This window comes from Nothobranchius furzeri, chromosome 1 (assembly GCF_043380555.1).
Source record: "Nothobranchius furzeri strain GRZ-AD chromosome 1, NfurGRZ-RIMD1, whole genome shotgun sequence".
Classification (NCBI taxonomy): Eukaryota; Metazoa; Chordata; class Actinopteri; order Cyprinodontiformes; family Nothobranchiidae; genus Nothobranchius; species Nothobranchius furzeri.
Genome location: NC_091741.1, coordinates 33,449,684 through 33,474,257, shown reverse-complemented (window position 1 = coordinate 33,474,257; position 24,574 = coordinate 33,449,684). Strand labels below are relative to the sequence as shown.

The 24,574-nt window shown below is 45.9% G+C and overlaps 2 protein-coding genes and 1 non-coding gene across 3 annotated transcripts in view; all 3 read left to right on the top strand.

Moving 5' to 3' along the window:
• The first annotated feature begins 418 nt into the window (after positions 1-418).
• On the top strand, positions 419-7,342 carry rpl18a (ribosomal protein L18a). Its single transcript, XM_015962826.2, has 5 exons — positions 419-524; positions 2,785-2,964; positions 3,116-3,245; positions 6,868-6,977; positions 7,197-7,342. Exons 1-5 carry the CDS (start codon positions 507-509, stop codon positions 7,287-7,289), a joined length of 531 nt encoding a protein of 176 aa, XP_015818312.1. The 5' UTR covers positions 419-506; the 3' UTR covers positions 7,290-7,342.
• Positions 2,594-2,725, top strand: LOC129163086 (small nucleolar RNA SNORA68). Its single transcript, XR_008563094.1, has one exon. It is a non-coding gene; the product is annotated as a small nucleolar RNA SNORA68 (small nucleolar RNA).
• Positions 7,343-12,832: 5,490 nt separating the features above from the next.
• pthlha (parathyroid hormone-like hormone a) overlaps positions 12,833-24,574 on the top strand; it is a 150,068-nt gene continuing 138,326 nt past the window's right edge. The window contains exon 1 of the mRNA XM_054739925.2: positions 12,833-12,957. The gene's annotated coding sequence lies outside the window, so the exon portion shown is untranslated. The remainder of the gene's footprint in view (positions 12,958-24,574) is intronic.

Genomic DNA, 24,574 nt, shown 5'->3' with positions numbered 1-24,574 from the left:
TTCCTTGTAGTACCTGATTGTGCTCTGTATTCTTATCCTTTGAACACTGTTTTATCACTTTGGCCCCTTTGTTTGTTTGCTTGTATTGTTGTGCTTTACTTCGTTGCTATGTAAGATCCCCAATTTCACTAATAAAGTTTGTTGTAAAAAAAAGGATAAAAGGAAGTGGCGTCACCAACACCGGAGATCGCTGATGACGGCTAGAGCAGACCTTTTGTGATAAACCCTAACCCTTTAGGCTTTGGGCTAGAGATACTAGCTAAAACATGTCGTAAAAACGTTTTTACTAAAACTTTGTTAGAAAAGAACAAAAAAATTGATATTGTCTATCTACATGATTTAAATAAAGTTATGGAGAAAAAAATCATCAATCATTGACCAATCATGTGTGTTTTACAAATCATATGTGACTAAATTTGCATAAAAAGGCTGTCCTAGTGCTACTGACATGCGCAGTCGCTACCTTCTTCCCTCCTCTTTGACTGTGGCAGTGATCGGGAGACACCATGAAGGCCTCCGGAACCGTACGTTCAGACTCTTATTTAGTCGTTTTAGCCTTCATACGCGCTCTATAAAAGACGATATAACCGTGTTACATACATGTAACTGCATTACTGAGCTAGCATGTGGTAAAAGTGCGCTTAAGCACAAAATATTGAGGTTTTCGCGCTGCGCCTGTTCGGCTCTAACATGGCGGCGGCACCATGTGGACGCGTTTTACACGTTCGGTGGTTAAAAGCGTCGGACACGGTCTCAGCTCCAGTTGTAGTGGCTTTACTGATCGGTGTTTTACTCGACCTTCACACTTTAGTCACATTTAGAGCATATGTCCAGTTTAAGACGGGGGTCCGGGTCATTCGGAGGCTCTTTAGCGGAGGTCTGTTAGGCTGAAAACCATCGGTGTTGGTTTTATTCTAAATGCATCAAAACAATAAAAGTAAAACGTTTCAGAAATGAGTTGAGGAGCAGAGCGAGTCTCAAAGTAAAAGAAAAACTAACATTCAGCCGGTTTAAAACGTTCATTCTGACTAACTGGGTTTTGGACCAGAACCTTAGCAGAGATGATGCCTTTAACTGGGACCAGTAAAACCCTGTGATGGTTCTGGACATCTGAGCAGCATGAATGAATGAATGATCAATTTATTCAGTCAGTCATCTTAAGATAATATACAATAACATGTCATACAAATACCATTTCTCACTAACATATACATGTTATGTTGTAAATGGTGTCTATTTGGTATCTCATGAACAGGTTTAGGCAGAAGCAATAGCTTATAGAATTGCCTAACCTACTTACAAAACAATTTTTCAATTTCCCGCAATGAACCAACTACCCAAATAAAAGTAAAACACAAATCCATCCATCAACATCAAATTAATACTCTTCAAAAATATTTTTACTGATAAGTTTTTTAAGAACTGAAAGAGAAGTTGCTAATTTTAATTCTATTTTAGCCTCATTCCAAAATTTTACCCCCATTACAGAGATACATCTACTTTTCATGCCCTTTTTGGCTTTTTTAAGAACAAACATACATACACCTCTTAAATCATATTTACTTTCCCTCTTTGCAAAAAACATTAGTATATTTTCTGGCAGAGCCGTTAATTTTACTCTAAACATAAATTGCATTATTTTATAATAATATAGATCTTCTAGTTTCATAATCTGTGATTTTAAAAACAACGGGCCAGTATGAGCATAATAATTGCTCTTGTTCATAAGTCGAATAGATTTCTTTTGTATAGTTTTTATTTCATGTATATATGTTTTAAAAGTTGAACCCCATATTTCTATACAATATGCCATGTATGGTTGTATTAGCGAACAGTATATTAGACGTAAGGCCTTATGGTTTAGTATGTCCTTCAGCTTATATAATAGACCCAAAGATTTGGCAATTTTTCCTTTTATATAATTTAAATGATGCTTCCAGGATAAGTTAGAGTCAATCACAACACCAAGAAATTTTATTTCAGACACTCTTTCAATTTCAGTATCTGAAATTGTTAATTTAAAGTCCCAATTTTTTACCTTCTTATTTCCAAAAATCATAAATTTAGTCTTTTTTATATTCATTGATAGTTTATTTACATCAAACCAAGATTTGAGGATATTTAACTCTTTTTCGGCCTTCTTTAAAAGTTCTTTAACATCTTTACCTGAACAAACTAAATTTGTATCATCTGCAAACATGAATTTGAAAAAATCTGTCACGTTACATATGTCATTTATATATAAAGTAAATAATATAGGACCTATTACTGAACCTTGTGGAACTCCACAACTTATTTCTCTAAATCCAGATTTTATATCTTTAATTTGTACATACTGTTGTCGGTCTTTTAAGTAACTTTATCCAGGACTTCGCTATACCTCCAGAAGGTTCCTCATACATCGTTGTTGTTGAGTTAAAAACTCAGCTGGTTTTATTTAGAAGTTGGTTTATTTCCAGATCCTAAGTGTTTCCTGTTCTTTGACCGGAACCAGGTGGAGAAAGGTTTCAGATGGGCTCAAACCTGAGAAGGAGGAGTTCTGGTCGCACAAAGCCGTGTCTTACTGATGCACCCTTGTCTTGTCTTGTTTGTGTCTGCACCCAAACCCAAAGGTCACGCCGTGGTCAGTGGCGTGATTTTGTCTGGTGTGCAAACAGGAAATGGTCCTTGTCGCCTTTCTCTGATGCTGCGGTGCCTTTGAAAGTGAATTCAAGGTCCAACATGCTTTGATGGTTTCAGGCTTCTATGATGTGAAGTTCTGACATGTTCTGGTTCTTTCTGCAGCTTCGGGAGTATAAAGTCATCGGGCGTCTGCTGCCCTCGCCCAAGAACCCCGCCCCTCCTCTTTACCGCATGAGGATCTTTGCTCCAAACCACGTGGTGGCAAAGTCCCGTTTCTGGTACTTTGTCTCGCAGCTGAGGAAGATGAAGAAGGCTTCAGGCGAGATTGTCTACTGTGGCCTGGTGGGTGAAATGAATCAGAACATTTTCAGTAAAAAGATCTGAGTCAGAGTCCCGTCCACATCCCATCGTAGATCAGCTGTCAGAAGAAGCGACGTTTGGTTCTCATGAAGCTGAGCCTGGCTGATCCGTTCATAACCCCCTCTGTCCTCAGGTCCACGAGAAGACGCCCCTGAAGGTGAAAAACTTTGGTATCTGGTTGCGTTACGACTCTCGGAGCGGAACCCACAACATGTACAGAGAGTACCGGGACCTGAGCACGTCTGGAGCCGTCACCCAGTGCTGTGAGTACCGGTCCAGCCGAGCCGTTAGGTGTTTGTGTTCCAGGGCAAACGGGTCAAAGATGGAAGAAACGTGAACCTGGGCTAGGGCTGCAACAACAAATCCATTCGTTATCAATTCGTTGTGTTGTGCAACCTTTAAGTAACCGTCACTGCTCATCTGATGCGGCAGCAGATCAGACCGAGGCACATCTATGTCGCTCGTGTAATTGGTGTGTTTCACCGGTGCACACTGAGCTAATCTAGGGGCTGTGGAGGAAAACCGAAACCAGCGAAGACGCAGAAGCAGAAACAGTCCAGAGTTTAGTGCCAAAAGTGTAACTACAAGCAGATTAGCTAACGCTAGCAGGTAGCAGGCTCACGATCAAGTGGGTTCAGGAAAACCCGATGTTCATGAAACGAAGAACCTCTAAACTCTAGAAGCAGAAGAAAAGTCCCCGTCACCGTCCTGTTCATTAATAAATTAACTGTTAGCATGTTCAGTAGCTTACTACTGAACATGCTAATGAAATACTGAATCATAGTTTAATTATGGACATATTTAGGTGACAGCGTGTTGCTTTACACGTTACCGAACCGTTTTCTAATCAGGTTCTGTTAAAGGAAGGAGGGAAAAGTTATTCTCTAGAATTTTTTTATTTTCCCGTTTAATCAAATTAATCAATGAATCGAGTTGAGACCACATCCGATTCATCGATCTAAATAATCGTTAGCTGCAGCCCTAATGAGAGCTTGTGATTGGACAGGACGCCGCTGTCCTCGACGACGTCACCATTCGCCCTCAAAAGAGAGCCGAGCTTATCTAGCGGCAGACACGGAGCAGCTTGAAGAATACCTCGCAGAAAAACTACAAATATGAACGTCTCAGTCATCCGTGACTGGAGGGGTGAAGCGAGCGTTTTGTTCGTGGACGTAAACGATAGGAAGCATGGGTTGGAGGTGGCGAGCGCGTGAAGAGGTGGAGGATGATGAGAGACAAATTTGTCTGTTAAAGTCTTAAATACAAGAAACACAACAGTAAACACACTCACTTGGACCGGTGTCGGTGCAGGATCGGCTCGGGGTCCTTCGACTGCCGATGACGTCAAAGTAGTTATGAGGGTGTCCATCATCTATCGTGTTATGATTTTGATTGGTCAGAACAAACTTGCGGTCGTAGTCTTAGCGGTTGTAGTCCTGTAGTCCAAAAATCAACACTTTTTGGAGAAAATATGTTTGAACTTCTAAAGGAAATGTAAAATAAAAGCAAATGATAAACGGTGACCCTCAAAAGCTCTTGATGTTGATGAAATGGGGCAAAATAAAATATAAGAACTTTATTGAAAGACACCAAGCGACATTATGAGTCAAAGAATGTATTTAGATACCAACTAAGGAAATATACAGATGAACTCCACATGAATACAAACAGATGTGGCTTCACGTATAAGAACTGTTCTATTGTTTCAGTCTGATGTTGGTTTTATGCAGTTTCACTTTCTTTACAAAACAAAGATAATATGGTGTTTTATTAACAAATTACAATTATAAAGAAAACATTTAGGTGTTAACAAACAATAATGTATGATCCTGTACCGACACCGGATCCGTGACACAACAGCGCTCCGCCCTCTGCTGTCCTGGCGGGGAATTGCGTTGCAGCGCTCCCCAGGAGACGGAGAAGTGTGAGCAAAACGTCTCTGTCCACTCGTGTCTCCATGGAGCTGACGGAGACGGCTTCATGGTGAATGGAAGACCTGCTCTTGTAAAGCTCGTTTGAGTCTGGACTCGGGTGCTTTACACTGCAGCAAATCATTCATCCGTTCACACACTGGTGGTGATGAGCTACAGCGTAGCCACAGCTGCTGCCCTGTGGTTCTGACAGAAGGGAGTTTATCTCTCATCTGTTTACGCGTAATTAAACCTGAGGCTACGATGCTTAGCTAGCAGAGCCGTCGTGCTAGTAGCTTGGCCCAGGTGAGGCCGCGTCCTTGGCCTTGCGTTAAAAGTTATGTCGCCTAAAACACCGATGGTAGCAGAGTCGCTCACCTTTAGTTTTCTGGCTAAAGCACCTGCCAGCCTCTGTTAGCTTGCAGCTACATTGCCTCACAGCCCTGCTCTCTGCTCTGTTGATGTGTTGTTTGGAGTGGCGCGGCCAAGATGGCCGTGGTGAGAACCGCCCACTGGGCTTCAAGTCGGCTCTTCCGAAAACTACAGGTGGCAGCGTGGATGGTTGGTCCACCTTACATTTACCATGAGTGGTCACAGCACGGCCCACAGTTCCCCACAGAAAGCGGGTTCTGCAGGACCAACACACACCGCTTAACCCAACCCGTTACTCACATGGCCCGTCAAAATAAAAGCATGTAAATCAATCAAATTTTATTTATATAGCGCCTTCCAGCAACCTTGACCCAACCAAAGATTAAAAGCCGAATGTGTCTTGGGGCGACTCTTAAAAAACCTGCAGCGATGGTGACTGTCGACTACTGAGCAGCAGCTCATTCCAGAGAGAAGGCGCCAGGACCAGACGGGTACCATCACCCCTGGTCCTGCGCCTAGAACGTGAGACATCCAACAACTCCTGCTCAGCTGAGCGCAGAGATTGTGATGGAGAATGCCGATTCGATGATGTAGTCATACGGAGGAGCGTGACCCCGTAGAGCCCGGAAAACATCCCGCTAAACCTTAAACTAGTGCGAAAGGCCGCAGGAAGCCAGCGAAGTGAGGCCAACACGAAGCGGTCTGCTCAGTTTTCTGTGTGCAAACAACACTACAACTTAGGCTGGGCAAAACCAGGATTGAGATTATTTAGACCGAAATTGAGATTAAAGGCCGACCAATAGAACATTAAATTTTTTTCTATATCAGCCAAAATTATTTTCAAGTGCCGATTAAAAATGTATAAATCAGGCACCTGTGTGGCCAACCGCCGCCGCCACTAGACAGAAGAAGGAACCCGAAGGACCCCAACACACTTTTTTTTAATATGTTTTGAGTTTGATTTACATTTAAAGTTCAATAAATATGAATAAATGTGACGACTCATTAAATTCATATTGCACACAGTCATGCTGCACGGCACCCCCCCCCCCCTCTCTCGTGTGTGTGGAAGGACGGTCCAGAGCACAGGCCGGGCGTGCTGCTAACCTGCAGCCACAGCTGGTTCTACATGAGCGTGGAGCGCAGTTTCACCTGAAGATGCAGACAGAATTACGGTTTTGGGCTGGAATGTTACATTTAAAGCACTAAGCTGTCACACGGATGATTACACGTGCGTACAGCTCCAGGTTATCAGCAGAACAGTAAATGTGGGCGGTTCAGAATGGGTCCAAACCCAGGTGATAGAACAAGTCGGGTTTAAACAAAGTAGCATCCCGTTTAGCTTGGATCTAACTCGTGGATCTGTTCTGGGGAGGTGCAAACGGCTGATCCCTGAAGCTCCGAAGACCAGGACCCCGACTAGAACCGCTGTGTGTTGGACTCTGGTCTGTGTGTTCTCGTCAGGACTGGCTCTCAGGTGATCGGTTCTTCAGGTTTGGACCCACGCGGGTGTTTCTGCGTCTAATCAGAACCAGTCCGAGGGTCCGCTCTGGGTTCTACTTGGTGAATGTGTAAAGGAAGTCTGAACCTGTTGGTCTTTCAGATCGTGACATGGGAGCTCGCCATCGGGCACGTGCCCACGCCATCCAGATCATGAAGGTCCAGGTCATCGCTGCTAACAAGTGCCGCCGACCTGCCATCAAGCAGTTCCACGTGAGTGTGCACGTTATTCTGTTGGTCAGCGGGTCTCTCTCTGGACTGCCGCCTCCTTCGTCAGATCCAGATTCAAAACCCGCCAGATGATTCTGCCAGGTTCCTCTTCCAGGTTTCCTGCTGCCATTTTGGAACGTGGCGGTTCTGAAACTGGCAACATGAGCTAGTTAGCAGGTCTGACTCCTGGCTCTGCTCTAAAACCGACTTGTTTGCTTTCAGGACTCCAAGATCAAGTTCCCTCTGCCTCATCGGGTCCTGCGCCGTCAGCACAAACCACGCTTCACCACCAAGAGACCAAACACCTTCTTCTGAGCAGAGCCAGTGTCGTTCTGCTGCAAAGAATAAAAATATTCAGAGAAAACTAACTTCCTACTGAGTCCTGGCCTGTTGTTATTGTCTACTAACGGTTAAACGGGTTTGTGTTCCTAAAACCATCTGGCCCACTTCGAGCTGACCCAAACCCCTGGGCTCAACAGCCTCTGGCCTCCCGAGCTTCAGCACGACCTCAAATATAAACGTAAATTCAAACCAGCAGCCTGTCCTCTAGCTAGGACTAGAGCTAAAGTCCACATGAAGGCAAACGCCGAGCTACGGTTCTGGACCTGTGTCTCGTATTCCAGAAGCTTCCGTTCCTGTAAATCTGCCTTCAGATCAACTAAATTCGTCTCAAATGAGGACTTGTGAGAAGTGGGAGATGGGGTGTCGTGCCCTAAACTAGCGGTCCTCATCTTTGACTCCAGACTGGTGCTCTTGCTGCAGGTGTCTGATGTCAGTCTAGAGCCTCCACTGGTTCTCCGGGCGTGGAGAACGTTCTACAGCTCCCGGCGTAGAGCTTCATCCTGGTTACCAGAGGTTGTTTCCGCATGCACACGGTGGGTTAGGAGTAGACGTGCTGGAGCGTCGGTAGGACCTTGTGACATCAACATTCCTCAAGTAAATCCAGGTTCGTTCTACCACCAGGGGCAGTTGGTATAAGCCCCTAAAAGAAAACACTACATGGTTAAAGAATGGGAAAGAGCCTCAGTCTGGTCCTGCAGCCTGAACCCAGTAGGTCAGATACCTACACTTGTGTCCAACACGCTTCACTGAGTCTGTTGGGTCTGAAGTCTAATGGGTGAGTGAAAACCAGGCAGAGTCAGCCATTAATGTCACTGGAGCAGGAAACAGCTGGTTAGGAGCCATGGAGACCTGGGCTGGAGAGCACTGGGTTAGAAGCATGGCTACAGGATGGGCCCTTCATCAGGGAGACCACAAGGTGGCACCGTTGTCACCGGAATGCGTCTGCAGTTTCCCTTTACAAAATAAAAGTTTAGCTTTTCTCCTGAATCTTCAGATGAATAAAATAAAAGTTTATTTTAAGCAGCAACTATTAAAACAATAAGAAATGTGAGACGTTCCTATTAAATCACATGAAACTAAACAGGTGTTTGACAGGGTTCAGTCACCCGACTAGTTATCTCTTCCCAGATGTTAACTTACCACTGCATTTCTGTTCTGGAGCTGCTCGTCATCCCTCTCCGCCTGGGGGGCACCTTTAGCAGTTTTTCCTTCAGCTAGCCTGTGATCATCAGACTTTTGGGCCAATTCCTTCACCTCGTCTTCCTGAGGATCAAACCTGGGCTCCAGAGCCACAACTGGGTTCTCAGAAGGCAGGGGTGCCTCCAGAAAATGTTGACAGGGGTGGCCAAACAAGGCCAAAGACATTTTTGGGGTGGCACACCATATTGGTCCTTGTAGTAACTGGGAGAGTTTAGCCTGTGGTGATGTACTGCACCTTTATTAAAAAAAAAAACAGTACGTATCCAAAACATTTCACTTACATTTTATAAACACAAACATTTTAGTATAATACATTTCAGTTATTTAAAATGTTATTGACATTTTTTTAATGTAATTTTTTTGTTTAATTACTTTTTTTTAAACAGTGAGCAGCAGAAACATTTGTACTTAATTTTTATTCAGATAATTTATTTACTCATTAATTGTATTATTTTTATTTTGTTTTGAAAATTATTTCTTGAATAAATAAGATCAATTTATGGTTTGAGTGAACATTAAAATAATTTATTAACTCTGGCTTTTGCTGAGGGGGCCAGCAAATTTCTAGGGGTGGGCCACCCTTTAGGGGCGCCATTGTCAGAAGGATGTGCTCCTTTGGAAGGAGTTGGACGGTTTACTCCTCACATGTCTTCTCTAAATTTGGTGGCCTAACTTTTATCCTGGGTTGTGACTACAATGTAGGAAAGCTTCCAGAAAACTTTCAAATGTTTCACAAACAAGTTCTGTTAGCCTGGTCACTCAACCATCGCCTGGATTAAAGTCTACCTGACAAACAGACCAGTTTGTGAGGCTGAAGAACTGCACATCAAACCAGGTGATCAGTAACATTGGAGCACCACAGGGGACTGTACTCTCACCATTCCTTTTCTCCCTGTACACCTCAGACTTCCAGTACAAGTCAGAGACCTGTCATCTACAGAAATACTCAGATGACTCTGCAGTCGTCGGGTGTATCAGAGATGGACAGGAAGCTGAGTACAGAGAGCTGGTGGAGCGCTTTGTGGCATGGTGTGGAAACAATCATCTGACCTTGAACGTGAACAAAACAAAGGAGATGATTTTAGACTTCAGAAGAAACAGGGTGGAGTCAAACACCGTTTCCATCATGGGAGAAGAAGTGGAGGTGGTTGAGGAATACAAATACCTTGGAGTTCACCTGGACAACAGACTGGACTGGAGAAAGAACAGCGAAGCCGTTTACAAGAAGGGACACAGCAGACTGCACTTCTTGAGAACGCTTAGGTCCTTCAATGTCTGTAGCAAGATGCTGCAGATCTTCTACAAGTCTGTTGTTGAGAGTGTAATCTCTTCAGCCATCGTCTGTTGGGGTAGCAGCATCAGAAGCAGGGACCTGAAAAGGCTCAACAGCCTAATAACAAATGCTGGTTCTGTTCTGGGGATGACTGTGGAACCGCTGGAGGAGATGATGCAAAGAAGGATTCTCCAGAGAGTCAAGAACATGATGGACAACCCTGAGCATTCTCTTCACAAGACTGTCCGACAACGGAAGAGTGTCTTCAGTCAGAGGCTTCTTCAGTTTGGCTGCAACACTGACCGCTACAGGAGATCCTTCCTGCCAACAGCCGTTGTAATATACAACACCTCTTTGATGACTTGATTATTATTATTATTATTATTATTATTCTGAGCTACTACAGCAATCAATTTCCCTCTGGGAGTAATAAAGTATTTTTTAATTGAATTGAATTATAAACATAATTTTACTCCCCATACATACTTGATCTGGAAGAACAGGAACATAGTGTATAAAAAGAAGTCATTGTTTTTCTCTAGTTGGGTTGAGAAAAAGATCGTTTTTGTGAATCAGTCGTATAATACTAATGGACAGCTTATGTCTTACACAGAACTCCTAAACACATATAAATTTCCAGCAACTCCCAAAGAATTTGCCGTACTGTTTGCTGCAATACCTATGGGTGTCAGAATGCTTTTTAAAGGTGTTCTACCATTCGTACCGCCTATTTCTCCTCCCGACCCTGTGAACACATACGTAGGAAAAGTTTGTCTTATCGAGCATAAAAACAGTAATAGGAATATTTGTGCTTTATTTCAGAGAGAATCCTTATCTGTTCCACATGTGATTTTTATTGGAATTCCTTTGTCCCTGACATTAGTAGGAACAGAGTATGGACCATTCCTAATAAGTATTTTGTGACAAATAAGGTCAAAGAAGTTTCATTCAGAATACTTCATAGGTGTTACCCAGCTAATCACTATATGACAAAGTTTAAGAGGGAAATTGATGTGAACGGCTGTTTTTGTGGAAGACCGTTCAGCACCTAACACAACATGCCACCCAGCTCCCGGTGCAATCTACTGTCATCTCCCGCCTCGATTACTGCAACGCCCTTCTAACTGGTCTTCCAGCCTGTACTGTGAGACCTCTTCAAATGGTCCAGAACGCAGCGGCGCGTCTGGTCTTCAATCAGCCCAAAAGAGCACACGTCACCCCTCTGTTCATTGAGCTCCACTGGCTACCGCTAGCAGCACGCATCAAATTCAAATAGCTAACACTAGCATACAAAGTCCGAGATGGTACATCTCCCATCTACCTGAATCCTCTTGTAAAGGCTTACGTCTCGGCCCGGCCGCTCCGGTCATCACAGGATGGTCGGCTAGCAGTGCCTACACCACGCTCAGGACAATCCAGACTCTTCTCATGCATCGTTCCACAAATGTGGAATGGCCTTCCAAGCACTACCAGAACAGCAGCTTCCTTTTCTATTTTCAAGAAACTCCTGAAGACCCTGCTCTTCAGAGAGCATCTTCTAAACTAGCACCCTCCCTGCACCCGTCCCCCCTCTCTACTGTCCACTCCTTGTTCCCTCCTCTCCATGACTGATGTCAATGTTGTTGTTGTTAGCCTCAAGGGCAACATGCCGATTATCACTTATAAGTCGCTTTGGACAAAAGCGTCTGCTAAATACATAAACATAAACATAGACCTCTTCTGGATCTGTTCACATGCTACAACGTTTTGGAAAGACTTTAGCAGATTTATTATCGGACAGCTGACGCTCGGGACGCAGGTTTAATCCATCGACGTAATAATCCCTTCTAAACTAACAGGGCTGATCTGGAAAGGTCGTGTTTGGCACCTTTTTATTGTACATTTTGAGGTCGGCTGACCTTTTGCTGCTGCACACGCCGCAGATGAGACTCAAATCGCGGGGGGATCAAGCATTTGTCCATGCTGCCCCAAAGCTATGGAACTCACTGCCCAATGGAGTTCGGCAGGCTCCATCTCTGGCGATTTTTAAATCTCGTTTAAAGACCCACTTTTACACTTTGGCTTTTAGACAGTGACTCATTTTAGTGTTTTATTGTGTCATTGTTTTAATGTGTTCTTATTATTCATGTTTTCTCTGCTTAAATTGAGATTTTTATCCTTTGTTTTAGCTCCTTGTAATGGGTGTGTTTTGTTTTAGCCTGTGCAGCACTTTGGGCAGCTCCCATGCTGCATTTTAAACGTGCTATATAAATAAACTATGCTATGCTATGCTACATTTTACAAAATGTGATACAGTATGGATTTTGTTTTTTACTGTTTTCAGCCTTCCACTGTAAATTTCTACATTTCTACAAAGAAAGGAAAGCTCTGAAGTTCAGCATCAGCAACATTAAGGACCGGGAGAGCGGACTATGATGAAACTTTCTCCGTCCAACTCCCCCCCCCCCTCCCAAACTTTATTGAACAAGGTGATAAGTATACAAACAAATTGCATACAAAATTGAACAAAGAACATGAAACATATGCCAGGGGGTGCACTACAGAAATGTTACACACATCCAAATAAATTGTAGGTGGTGCAAATAGTTATAGTTTTAAAAAATTTTTTAATTAGTGATCCACTAATCAGTTTTATGTAAGATAGTGTCACTATAATAGTGTTTGAAATGAGTTTTTTTTACTATACTTGCATTCGTGGAGATAGAATTTAGCTAGCGTAATTAACAAATTTATAACAAAGTATACATCTTCCTTTCTGTGCTTGCGAAAAAAACAAAACACAACATTTTCCCATTTTAAAATAGCGTCGAGCATCCTGAGTGATTGACAGGTATCCAACCACGCCCCCTCCATTTGCAGTTGCACACAGTCACAGGCTTCAGCCAATCAGAGAAGACAGTTCGTGTCTGGGCGCGGGTTTGGCACATATGCTAGCTAGCAACATTAGCATGAGCAGGTTTTGTTCTTCTTACCCGTTCTCTTCTACGTTTATGGAGTCAAAGTTGGGAGTGAAGAATATCCCGATCCAGCTGAAGGAAACGCAGGAGTGAGGTCGTTTATTTGTGATGTGGTCCCGGCTAGTGGAGCAGCGAACAGCAGGTGTAGCTAAATAACATAACTCTTGCTAACAGACTGTTTATCTTCTGGATGAGCTTCTCTTTAAATAAGGTAGGCTTTTTATTTTCTTTAATTTTTATTTATTGAACATGTAAATCAGCAAACAAATTAAATTATCCAAACAGAAACCCATACATATGTATATACATATATATGTAGAACATAGGAAGGGAAAGAAGCTCTGGTAGCTTATATAATGTTAATATGAGCCCGGTTTTAGTCATCGGACCGATACGATATGTTGAAAAATGACTAACATTGGCCGATACCGATGCCGATATGTGGTCCATCCCTACTTGGCGGACTCCAACCCTCACCCAAAACAAGCCTGACTTATTTTAAGCTTTTATTAAGACAGCTGTAGGACTTGGCTGGATGGAAAATCCCGTAAATATATATTTTTTTATATCAGTCAATATTAATACACATCACATATAAAACAAAATTTTGTCAAAATTGATTATTTCCTGGTTCTGTCAGTCCTTGTCAGGTGACGTATCGGGTGCTGCAGCGTGTTGCATGATGGGATAGCTAGGTGTACAAACGAAGGAAGCGGCGGTCGCTTTGTGTTGTTGTGATTTTATCAACCTGCTGAAAATGATACGCTCCTGTTGTGGGAAGGGCTTCCATGCCATCTGCACAAGAAGGCGAGAAAGTTAAAAGCAGGCTGGAGTCGCGGTAACTGGATATTTTCCATATTTGACCGTTTATTTTTGGACGGAAAAATCTCAAGGCTGTTGGTGATTCCAACAGACTGGAATTACACCGACGCATTCAGGTGAGCAGACATTTTAAACGTTACGCACAGAGAACATCACGGAGGTCACAAAATAAATCAAGAAAAGATCACCATCGGAACATCCGAGCATCGTCTCAGACCGGGACACCATGATCGTGCCGAGGAGCTGTGAGAGCAGCTCGGAGCGTCTGCGGGTCACAGCAGCAGAACCAGAACCACAACGCAGCAGGTAAAGTGTTCTTACTTTCAGTTAAATCATTTAATTGTAACATTAATATGTTGCTGGTCAGCTAGTTTAGACTAAATATGAATAAAAATGAATGAAAATTCAATTGTGAATTTTTATTTGCTATTATGAGACAAATGAAAATGACGCAAGGAAACGATCATGGCTGTTTTTTAAACTTTCGGTCAAAATGTAAACAAACATGTCTAGCGCGACCTCTGATTTAGGTTTCTGTACCTGCTTGTAACATATTAATAATAACCTGTGTGATTAAGTCTCATCCAGATAATAAAACCTGGCACAAATGCTAACGATCGGTGTGTGCTAGCATCTACATGTAACTAACTTTTTATGCCTTTTAAATCCAAATTGCTGGTTGGTTTGTTTGATTTTAGTAAGGTATAAGCGCCACGCCACGACACTAGGCTAGCTGCTAAAAACATTAGCACTCTGAAAGCTATTTGCAGTGAGGACACGTGAAAACAGCATAAAACTGTTAACCTGTCGTTTTTATGGCTGTTTCTAAACAACTGTTTAATAAAACACTTTGTAATGTCTGACCCGTAGAAAGCGATCGGTGTAAACTCCAGCGTTGTCCGTTTTTGCTCCTGTTTTAAGCCACAGATTACTGATCCGCTTCTGCCGTCTTCCTTCAGTACATTTTGTTTTAGAGTCCTTTGTGGCGCGCCACATTCAGGACTTGAAAAAAACGTTTGTCTTTGTCCCGATTAGAGTGATGTAATTAGTGATGCACCGATATGACATTTTTGGGCCGATACGATAACCGATATTTGCCGATACTGAAATGTTGACATGAATGCTTTTAAAATCTGAAGATTTTGTATAGAATGAAAATTATTAAAGCTGAATTTACGTTATTATGTACACACAACACACATTTACGGTTCAGAGATGATTACAATCACTGTTAACACGACTTAACAATCCCCCCCCCCCCCCCCCATGAAACAGGCAAACAAATGGAGAAGAGATGGAAAAAATATTGGTTGTTGATATCGGCCCGGTTTTATTTATCGGACTGATACCGGTATGTTAAAAGATGTCTAAAATCGGCCAATACCGATATTGATGCCGATATATTGTCCATCCCTAATTGTAATAACCGTAGACCACATAGAATTTCTGCATTTTGATGCCAGTCACCAAAGTAAAGCAAACCAAGGTTTTGTGCAGCGCCGGCTACTTCCGGACCCCCATCTGCATTTGGTGACGTAGATGCAACGTCATGTGAAACTCAGCGATGTCGATTGTAGACGATTTCTGAAAATACTGATCCCTAACTTCCATCACAAGTTTATCCCAATAAGGGGTGTGTTCGTCCTTGTTCTTTGTATCCATCCTTATCACTTGTTCTGTTTCAGCTTCCCCTAGCACCGTCAGTCATACACCCAAAATGGCGATAAGGGGGTGTGGTTGACATGCAGGTCACGTGTCTGACAAACAGATTAAGTAAGATTAGAAAATACAAGGTTATTTAATATTTTAAAGATGACATTATGAGTTATTTTTTTAACTTTGCTTTTCTTCTCAAGTATCACTGAGTGTGTCATACGGTATAGTTTACTGGAAATTCGTAACAACCAACAATTTATACAGGAAAGTCATGAAGATTAGCAAGGCTGCCCAAACGTTTGCGTCCCACTGTATGTGTGATTTGCACCACCAGCAAAGGGGCCTCATGTTTTTGTGTTTTTATTTTTTTTGTCCGTGAGCTCATCTCCTCTCAGAATCACAGTTTCACAATTTATCCGGTGGTCTAAAAAAGGTAGTTTAATTATTTTAGTATAACTCTGGTTTAAATTGGGTTAGTAACAAAAATAAAAACTGGTGTGTAGTTTATAATCCGCATTTTAAACGTAAGTTGAAACCAAAACTCAGAGAGGTGGAGTCTTGCTGCTGCGGTGTCCTAAAGGTGTGTTTTCATTGGTCGATTGCAGATGGGAGCCGTAGTTTTTCAAGCAGGTTTTGTACGTTGCTGTAGGCTGAGTTTGGTCGTCAGACGTCCGGTCACATTGAACGGCCACTGATTTGCAAATCACCCTCACGTTCACCGTTTTTGTCACAATTCTGTTCACAAGAAGGTATTTGGCTAAGACGGCCAAAAACCGCAGTGTGGTCTGGGCTTAAGGCAGGTCTTCACGCATGAATCACAGATCCTATTAGAGACGTCTGTGGCTGTTCCGTGGTTAATAAAACCACCCTCAGTGGCTATCATGAGTAGAGCTGAAACGATTCCTCGAGTACCTCGAATAATTCGAGTACAAAAAAGCCTCGAGTCAAATTCTCTGCCTCGAGGATTCGTTTAATTCATATTTAATTAATTCATGGCTTTGCAATCACCCGGGGTCATGTTTCACCCGGACTGAAATAAGTGACGCACATGCCCACTGCACTAAAAGCACACGCGAGTAGCGAATGTAACTTAACTTTCTCTTAAGCCATGGCGGACAACGTGGACCCCGGTGGAGTGCGAAAAAGACACAAAATGTCAAAGTTGTAGGACAATTTTTCACGTCGTAAGGCGGAAAACGTAGTCCAGTATAAATACTGTAAAATGGATTTAGCCTACCACAACACCACATCCTCGATGCTGCAACCTGACCAGGAAACATCCACATGTAAATGTCACTTCTGCAAGCGGACTCGGAGCCTCTACAAGATAATGCATGTTAGCCTGTATTTCTATATATTCTGCTGTCACTGTGCGACTTTTTCATTTGTAGCGCTCAGTTTCAGCTCACACCGTACGTCTGGTAGCAACACGTCGGTCTTAAAATGTGCCAAAAAATAGCAGTTTTTACACGATATGTCGGACTTTTTATTGTGTTGTTATTGACGTCTGTTGTCCCTCGGCACTGCTGCAGGAGGACACGGGTATTTATGAGTGGCGGAGGAAAACGAAAGAAAGTAAATAAATGTTGTGTGACCAGTATAATTTAACATAACCACGGCAAACATGCTTTCGACAATCCTTGTTATTGTGTGAGAAAAAAAGTGTAGAAATTAAAACGAACGTGGGTTAATAGGGAAACAGCCGGCGAGCTGTTTGCGCCGTGAGCGGTTCTGGATCTGTTTGGGCCGCAGCCGCTCGCAGCGCTACTTCAACAGTTATCCTCTGGCTTGCAGGCTAGCAGATTCTCGCACGAGGGGAAAATCGGCTCAGGTTGTTTACTTATTTTTTGCACAGGCTTTTGTTTACTGTGAAGTAAAGTTGAAGTTTTGCAAACTAATTTTGAATAAAACTTGAAGAATAACTGGCAATTGCTTGCTCATTTTAAGAGGTCTTTCATAATTATAACATGCTATTTGATATAATGGTTTACAAACACAAAAGGGTAATTTATTAGAGTACTCTATTAATCGAAAAAAAGATTCGATAGAGTACTCGATTACAAAAATATTCGATAGCTGCAGCCCTAATCATGTGCTCACTTATTTATTTTTAACTTAATAGTCTAATTTGTGTTATTTAACTATTTGTCTTATGTTAAAACAGGTTCTGGAGTAGAGCCCTGCACGGGCCTAAAATCTGAGCCCGTGTCCGGCCCGGCCCGAGGGCCTAGGGCTTCAGTGCAGGGCTCTATTGTCTATGCAGACTTTTTTTATTGGTCCCCAAGTCCCTCTGCATAAGTACGTTTGTTTTGTTGAGAGTTTTGTTAAAGATTCCACACAAAGTTTCATAAATGAAGTTTTGGATTCAGATCTCAGGGTCATGATCCACACGGGGATTAAAGATTTTTAAATGTTGGACTTTATTTAGAAAACTATAACATAGGGATGTGTATTGGTGAAATTTTGGGCGATACGATACGTATCACAATAAGGGGGGGACCGGACAATATTAGTGATGCACTGATATGACATTTTTGAGCCGATACCGATATCCAATATAAATATCACTCTTATGGCCGATAACCGATTTTTGCCGATACCGATATGCTGACATTAATGCTTCTAAAATCAGCAGATTTTGTATAGAATGAAAATTATTCAAGCTGAATTTATGTTATTATGTACTCACAACACACACATTTATGGTTCTGAGATGATTACAGTCACTGTTCACAAGACTAAACAAGTACATATCACCCCCCCCCCCCCACCCTCTGAAACAGGCAAACAAGTGGAGACAAAATGGAAAAAATATCGGTTGTTAATATCGGCCCGGTTTTATTTATCGGACCGATACCGATATGTTAAAAAATGACTAACATCAGCTGATACCGATATTGATGCCGATACATTGTCCATTCCAAGACAATATATCACAATATATTGCGATACATTCAGCCAGACGATATTAGCGATTTGTTTAGACTGATTTTATTGTAGGAAAATTCAACAAACCGTCCAAACGGACACATAACATGTTTAACATGATGCATCTGAACCATGACAGAGGGATTTACATTTCAGTGGTGGAAACAAAAACCGTTGCACACTGCTGCCAACTAGCGGTCGACATTTGAATTGCACCAAAAGAAAAGAAAATACACAAAAGTTTGCATGGAAATTCTTCCACAAAATTCAATACACCGCTTTTGAATATTGATGTGATGTCACAGGAAGTAATATGATGATTTGCCATATTGACATTTTTTACATCCCTACTATAACAAGTGTTTCTTTGTATTCAAACTGAGTCCAAGAGTCACTGACCCTAGGTCAGGGCTCGCACCAACACACCTTACGCAACGTTTGAATCCTCTTTAGCAGCTCGTCGACTTCTCCTGTTTATCACTCACTGCGCTCAGGTGTGTTGGCGCAGCAAACTCAAAAGCAGGTAGCCCCCCCCCCCCCCCCCCGCAGGGACCAGGGTTTACAGCTTCTAACTCTCGACAGAAACACTAAAGAGCTCCTCCAACGAGGGCTGAAACGCATTATTCAAACATTGTTTTTACAGATTTTCAGGAGTCCGTGTTTTGGGATGAATGGACCTAAACGGGCCCTTGCTGTAGCGGTGTGGCCATGACCCCTGTTCACTGTTTGTAATTCTTGGGACAGCAGTAGCTCAGGAGGTTGAGCGGGTTGTCCAGTTATCAGAAGATAATTCTGCTGTTGTGTCCTTGAGCAAGACACTTGACCCACCTTGCCTGCTGGTGGTGGTTGGAGGGACCGGTGGAGCCAGTGCTCGGCAGCCTTGCCTCGGTAGCTGTGGCTACATGGTAGCTCATCGCCTGTGTGCGAATGGGTGAACGATACACTGCAGTGTGAAGCACTTTTGAGTTCCTCTGGCTCGGAAAGGCGCTGTACAAGCGCGAGTCATTTAACACATTCTTCACTGAAATCCTGAAAGTGAGTGAAAAATGACCTCATGTTGCCGCAGTTCCCTTTCATAAAAAATGTAATCAGTCGCTGTTACATAAAGCCGGCTTTTTCAAGACGTTCCAGCATAGTTGGTTGAGACGGTCCAACAGGACAGCGCTGTTTGTCCTCCCCTGCTCTGACCTGAAGCCAGCTACAAATCTCAGCGTGATGAAACAATCTGTCAGCAGCTTTGATGGCAGTGCACCCTACAGAGGAGACATTTTCCCCAGCAGGAGGAGAAGACTGGTTCTGATGGGTTCAGATAAAACCTGCATGCAGACAAAGTCCAGACTCATGGTGCTGATGATGTTGAGCTACGATGTAGCCACAGCTGCCCTGGGGCGCACTGAGGGAGGCGGGGCCTGCCGAACACAGGCGCCACCGGCCCCTCCGACCACCATCAGCAGGCAGGGTGGGTTAAGTGTCTTGCCCAAGGACACAACAGCATTTCTATTGAAAGTTCTTGTTCTGACTCAGAAGTAAGGTTCACACACTTCTGCTGATGGCCCTCCCCACCCTATCCTTGTGAGGAGTTCATCCTCAGGGCCTGAAAGTAACAGTGGAATTGCAGGTATTCCACATTATATAAATGGTTCTTGCAAGTTTGGTTTTTATAATGCTGTAAATTCACCACCAGAGGCGGCGCTGATACCAGCGATGACCCGAATCCTTCGGACTCTCGTAGCGGGAGCGTCAGCAATGTTACCAAGCAGCCCAAAGATACCTTTCAGGCCAACTGGCTCAGACTACATCCCTGGCTTGAAAATCGAAATAGTAAATGAGCTGCTCCATCTGTAAAATGTACGGTGCGGTGCCTTTTACTAGTCGATGCTACACTTTGCGCCGTCATTCGGATGGTGTGTGTCACACAGCAGCAATGAAAAGTAAACGCGAGCCAAAAATGTGATGACCAAGGCTCTGGAAGATGTGCTGAAGAAATAAAGTGGCCTATTTTATTGCAAAAAATGAAATGGCCAAAGCTAAATTTTGCCATCTGGTTGAATTCATGAAAGATACGGAGTGCCCCGTGTTTAAGAATCTTAACACCGAACCATCAAGCTATGGTAGTTACATCAATGAAAAATAAATGCACCAAGCTATGGCAAGTGCTCTTGTGGAAGATGTTGACAAGGCTGTGATAGAAGTCCGTGTTTTCATCACTACTGGATGAATCCACTGACATTAGGAATGCCGAGCGACCGATTATCAATGTCAGACAGATGGATGACAACAAAATCAACACTAACCCCGGGTTTCCACCGGAGCCGTCAGCAGCACGTTACTGCAGCAGCACGTTTTGCTCGCGTAAGCTGCTGCTTGGCCCTTCCCACGAGACGCGAAGCAGCAGGGGAGCAGCTGTCACCGACCGAGCACAAAGTCACACGAGTGACTTCGTCAGTAAACACAACAACAAGCAGGAGAAAACTACAACATGGTTTGTGTTTTATGTTCTGTCCGTTTTATAATCGCCAATACGGACCTGAAAAACAAAGGAGACCGCTAGCTAGGTGATAACTTCTCACGGGGACGCACAGTTAGTAACTTTTTTTAAAGTAAAGCAACCGGAAGGCAGTACGTTCTTTATTCTGAAAATCTCGGGAACTTCTCTCCATTTCCGCGTCCGATTTCCTGTCTTTCCTTTCCCAAAAATGTCGAACTTGACCCGTTTCAGAGGCGTCGCGCGTAGAAAATAGAACCGGCGCGTAAAGGCCGCGACATGCTGCTCCTGAGACGCGGCCGACTCGCGCTGCTGACGGCTCCGGTGGAAAAGGTTCTGTTGACCACAGCGGTTCCTATCAGCAGCTATGACGTGCTGCTGCAGTAACGTGCTGCTGACGGCTCCTGTGGAAAGCCGGGGTGAGACAGCTGATGCAAGAGCAGACGCTATTGCTGATGATGTGAAACAGCTCGTAACACCTGGAAAGCCTCAAAAGAAACTGGTTCGTTTGAACCTTCCCTTCCCTTCTCTTATCCTTTCACATCTAGAAGCCCAGCAAACCTAACTGCTGATAGGTCGTTCAGATACTCCCAGAAGAGGAGCACAATCTATGAATAACTGTCACACCCTGTCCTGTCTTCTCCTAGGTTGTAGTCTGTGTCTCCGTTAATTGCTCCCACCTGCCTCTTGTTTCCCAATCACCATAGCTCCTGTTCCTCACGTATTTAAACCCCTGCTGTTCTGTGTTCCTTGTGGTGTCATTGTTCCAGTGTCAGCGTGCGTCTTTACTTAATAAACCTGTGGAATTCATCCTACCTGCCTGCCTGTTTCCTCCCCGGTCTGGATCCTCGCCTTTGCTCCGCTTCACTCCGCGCACGTCGTGACAGAATGACACCACCCGAACCCATTGATGGATCCAGCCGGGAGATTCTGCCTTGGGAGAATCTGCTCCAGTGGCTTACCCCGACCCACCAGCCGGCTTCTCCCTCTCCAGCCCCAGCTCCGCCTCGCCGCCGCCGGCATCGCCGACCTTCGGCCGCAGCGTTCCTCCCTGTCCTCCCGGAACCGGAGGCATGTTTGGACCGGGAGCCGCTGCCAGATCGCTCCAGCTATGAGGGCACGAGGCTGGCGATCTGTTCCCCCGGAGTCGGTCCACGGCGTGGGGAGAGACGCCGGAAGCCACCACAGCCCAGCGCTTCTGGAGGGAGTTTCGAGCCCGCCGCTGGCCGTGCCCGGCGCGGCAGTTCGGACAGGCCCCCGGCCAGACCACCAGTCCCGTCTCCTGCCGAACCGGAGCCCCCGTCGGTTGCAGAGGAAGGAGCAGCAATCGCGGCCCGGCTGATGGAGCAACGGGCGGAGCTCGGCCGGTTCCGTGAGCTCCTCAGCCGCAAGGAGTCTCACCTGGACGCCCTATCCTCCTCGTCCCAGGGCCAGAGGAGCGAGCGCGGGGTTTCCCCAGCGGAGCTCGCCGGTCAGCGGGCTGAGCTGGCCCAGCTCCGTCGGACGCTCAGCCTCAGGGAGCTAGAACTGGACGAGCTGACCTCCCGCCTCTCCTCATCGCTCCAGGCTTTCTTAGCAGCGGCCCTGCTGCCGACCCGGAAGCAGACAGTACCGGATCCGGTCCAAAACTCGGCGGTCCAGAAGTCGAGGGACCAGAGGCTGACTCCTCCGGGCCAGAAGCAGACGGTACCGGCCCAGAAGCCGACGGAGCGGGCCGAGAGACGGAGGGTACCGACCCGGAAGCAGATGGAGCCGGATCCGGTCCAAAACTCGGCGGTCCAGAAGTCGAGGGACCAGAAGCCGACTCCTCCGGGCCAGAAGCAGACGGGTCCGGTCCCGGTCCAGAGGCCAGCGGTCCAGAGGTTGATGGTCCGAAAATCGAAGGACCAGAAGTCAACGCCTGTGGACCCGAAGTCGATGGTGGTCGACGCCCCTTCCTGTTCTGAAGTCGACGCCCCTTCCTGTTCTGAAGTCGACGCCCCTTCCTGTTCTGAAGTCGACGCCCCTTCCTGTTCTGAAGTCGACGCCCCTGATGACGACGTGTCCGAAGTCGTCGCCCCTGATGACGACGTGTCCGAAGTCGTCGCCCCTGATGACGACGTGTCCGAAGTCGTCGCCCCTGATGACGACGTGTCCGAAGTCGTCGCCCCTGATGACGAAGTGTCCGAAGTCGTCGCCCCTGATGACGACGTGTCCGAAGTCGTCGCCCCTGATGACGACGTGTCCGAAGTCGTCGCCCCTGATGACGACGTGTCCGAAGTCGTCGCCCCTGATGACGACGTGTCCGAAGTCGTCGCCGCGTCCGAAGTCGTCGCCCCTGATGACGTCGCCGCCTCTTCTGATGACGTCGCCGCCTCTTCTGATGACGTCGCCGTCACCTCTGAAGTCGGCTCGTCCGATGACGTCGCTACCGCCTCGTCCTCTGAAGTCGGCTCGTCCGATGACGTCGCCGCCGCCTCGTCCTCTGAAGTCGGCTCGTCCGATGACGTCGCCGTCTCGTCTGGGGATGCTCTTTGCACTCAAGAGGCCGACGCTCCGTCCAGCCCGGCGTCTCCACGGTCTCCAGTTCCGATGGTGGTTTTGAGGGCAACGCCGGCCCAGCCTGCAGTGACTTTGTCGCCGGCCCAGCCTGCAGAGCTCCTCCTCTGCCGCAGGCGCCGGCCTCCAGAGGCCCGTCGCCTCCTCTTCTGCCGCAGGCGCCGGCCTCCAAAGGCCCGTCGCCTCCTCTTCTGCCGCAGGCGCCGGCCTCCAAGGGTCCGTCTCCTCCTCTTCTGCCGCAGGCGCCGGCCTCCAAGGGCCCGTCGCCTCCTCTTCTGCCGCAGGCGCCGGCCTCCAAGGGCCCGTCGCCTCCTCATCTGCCGCATACGCCGGCCTCCAAGGGCCCGTCGCCTCCTCATCTGCCGCAGGCGCCGGCCTCCAAGGGCCCGTCGCCTCCTCATCTGCCGCATACGCCGGCCTCCAAGGGCCCGTCGCCTCCTCATCTGCCGCAGGCGCCGGCCTCCAAGGGCCCGTCGCCTCCTCATCTGCCGCAGGCGCCGGCCTCCAAGGGCCCGTCGCCTCCTCTTCTGCCGCAGGCGCCGGCCTCCAAGGGCCCGTCGCCTCATCTGCCTCAGGCGCCGGCACCCGGACTCTGCCGTTCCCTGCCGCCTCTCCATCGTCCTCTGGGCCCTCCCTCCGGGTCCCCCTCCCCCCGCCCTGCTCCTGGTTCCTGTGGGCGTCTGGGATCCGCCCTTTGAGGGGGGGGGTACTGTCACACCCTGTCCTGTCTTCTCCTAGGTTGTAGTCTGTGTCTCCGTTAATTGCTCCCACCTGCCTCTTGTTTCCCAATCACCATAGCTCCTGTTCCTCATGTATTTAAACCCCTGCTGTTCTGTGTTCCTTGTGGTGTCATTGTTCCAGTGTCAGCGTGCGTCTTTACTTAATAAACCTGTGGAATTCATCCTACCTGCCTGCCTGTTTCCTCCCCGGTCTGGATCCTCGCCTTTGCTCCGCTTCACTCCGCGCACGTCGTGACAATAACTGCCTAAAGCACTTTAGCTTTGGATTTTCACCAGTGCCCAATATCCTGTCTGATGTTTACCTCCAAGCAGATCAGTGTTTGAGCTCCAGGAACCCTTTTCGAAACTTAAACCCATCTCCGACAGATCCTACCTTGCTCCTGCCCTGTGGACTCTCATCCACGCGAGCCCCTCTTTGGCCTCTCAGCTAAGAGAGCCGATAATTCTTGTCCCGTCATTGCTTTTGTACCTTAATGTTCCGAGTCATCACCAAAAGCTCCAATCAACATACATTTCTCATACGTTCGTCATTTCCAGTTCACCCCTAATAAATAGGAATTTCCTGTCCCTGCTCAGCTCAGCTTCTTGAATATCAGCAGTGACCTTTGACCCACTTTAAAACATTTCCTGTTGGTCATGCAATGTGGGTACAGGTGTAT

Excerpts from the sequence above, each read along its gene's own strand:
- rpl18a (XM_015962826.2), top strand. Across the intron at positions 2,965-3,115 it reads AGATTGTCTACTGTGGCCTG|GTCCACGAGAAGACGCCCCT; the intron begins GTGGGTGAAATG and ends CTCTGTCCTCAG. Across the intron at positions 3,246-6,867 it reads TGGAGCCGTCACCCAGTGCT|ATCGTGACATGGGAGCTCGC; the intron begins GTGAGTACCGGT and ends TTGGTCTTTCAG.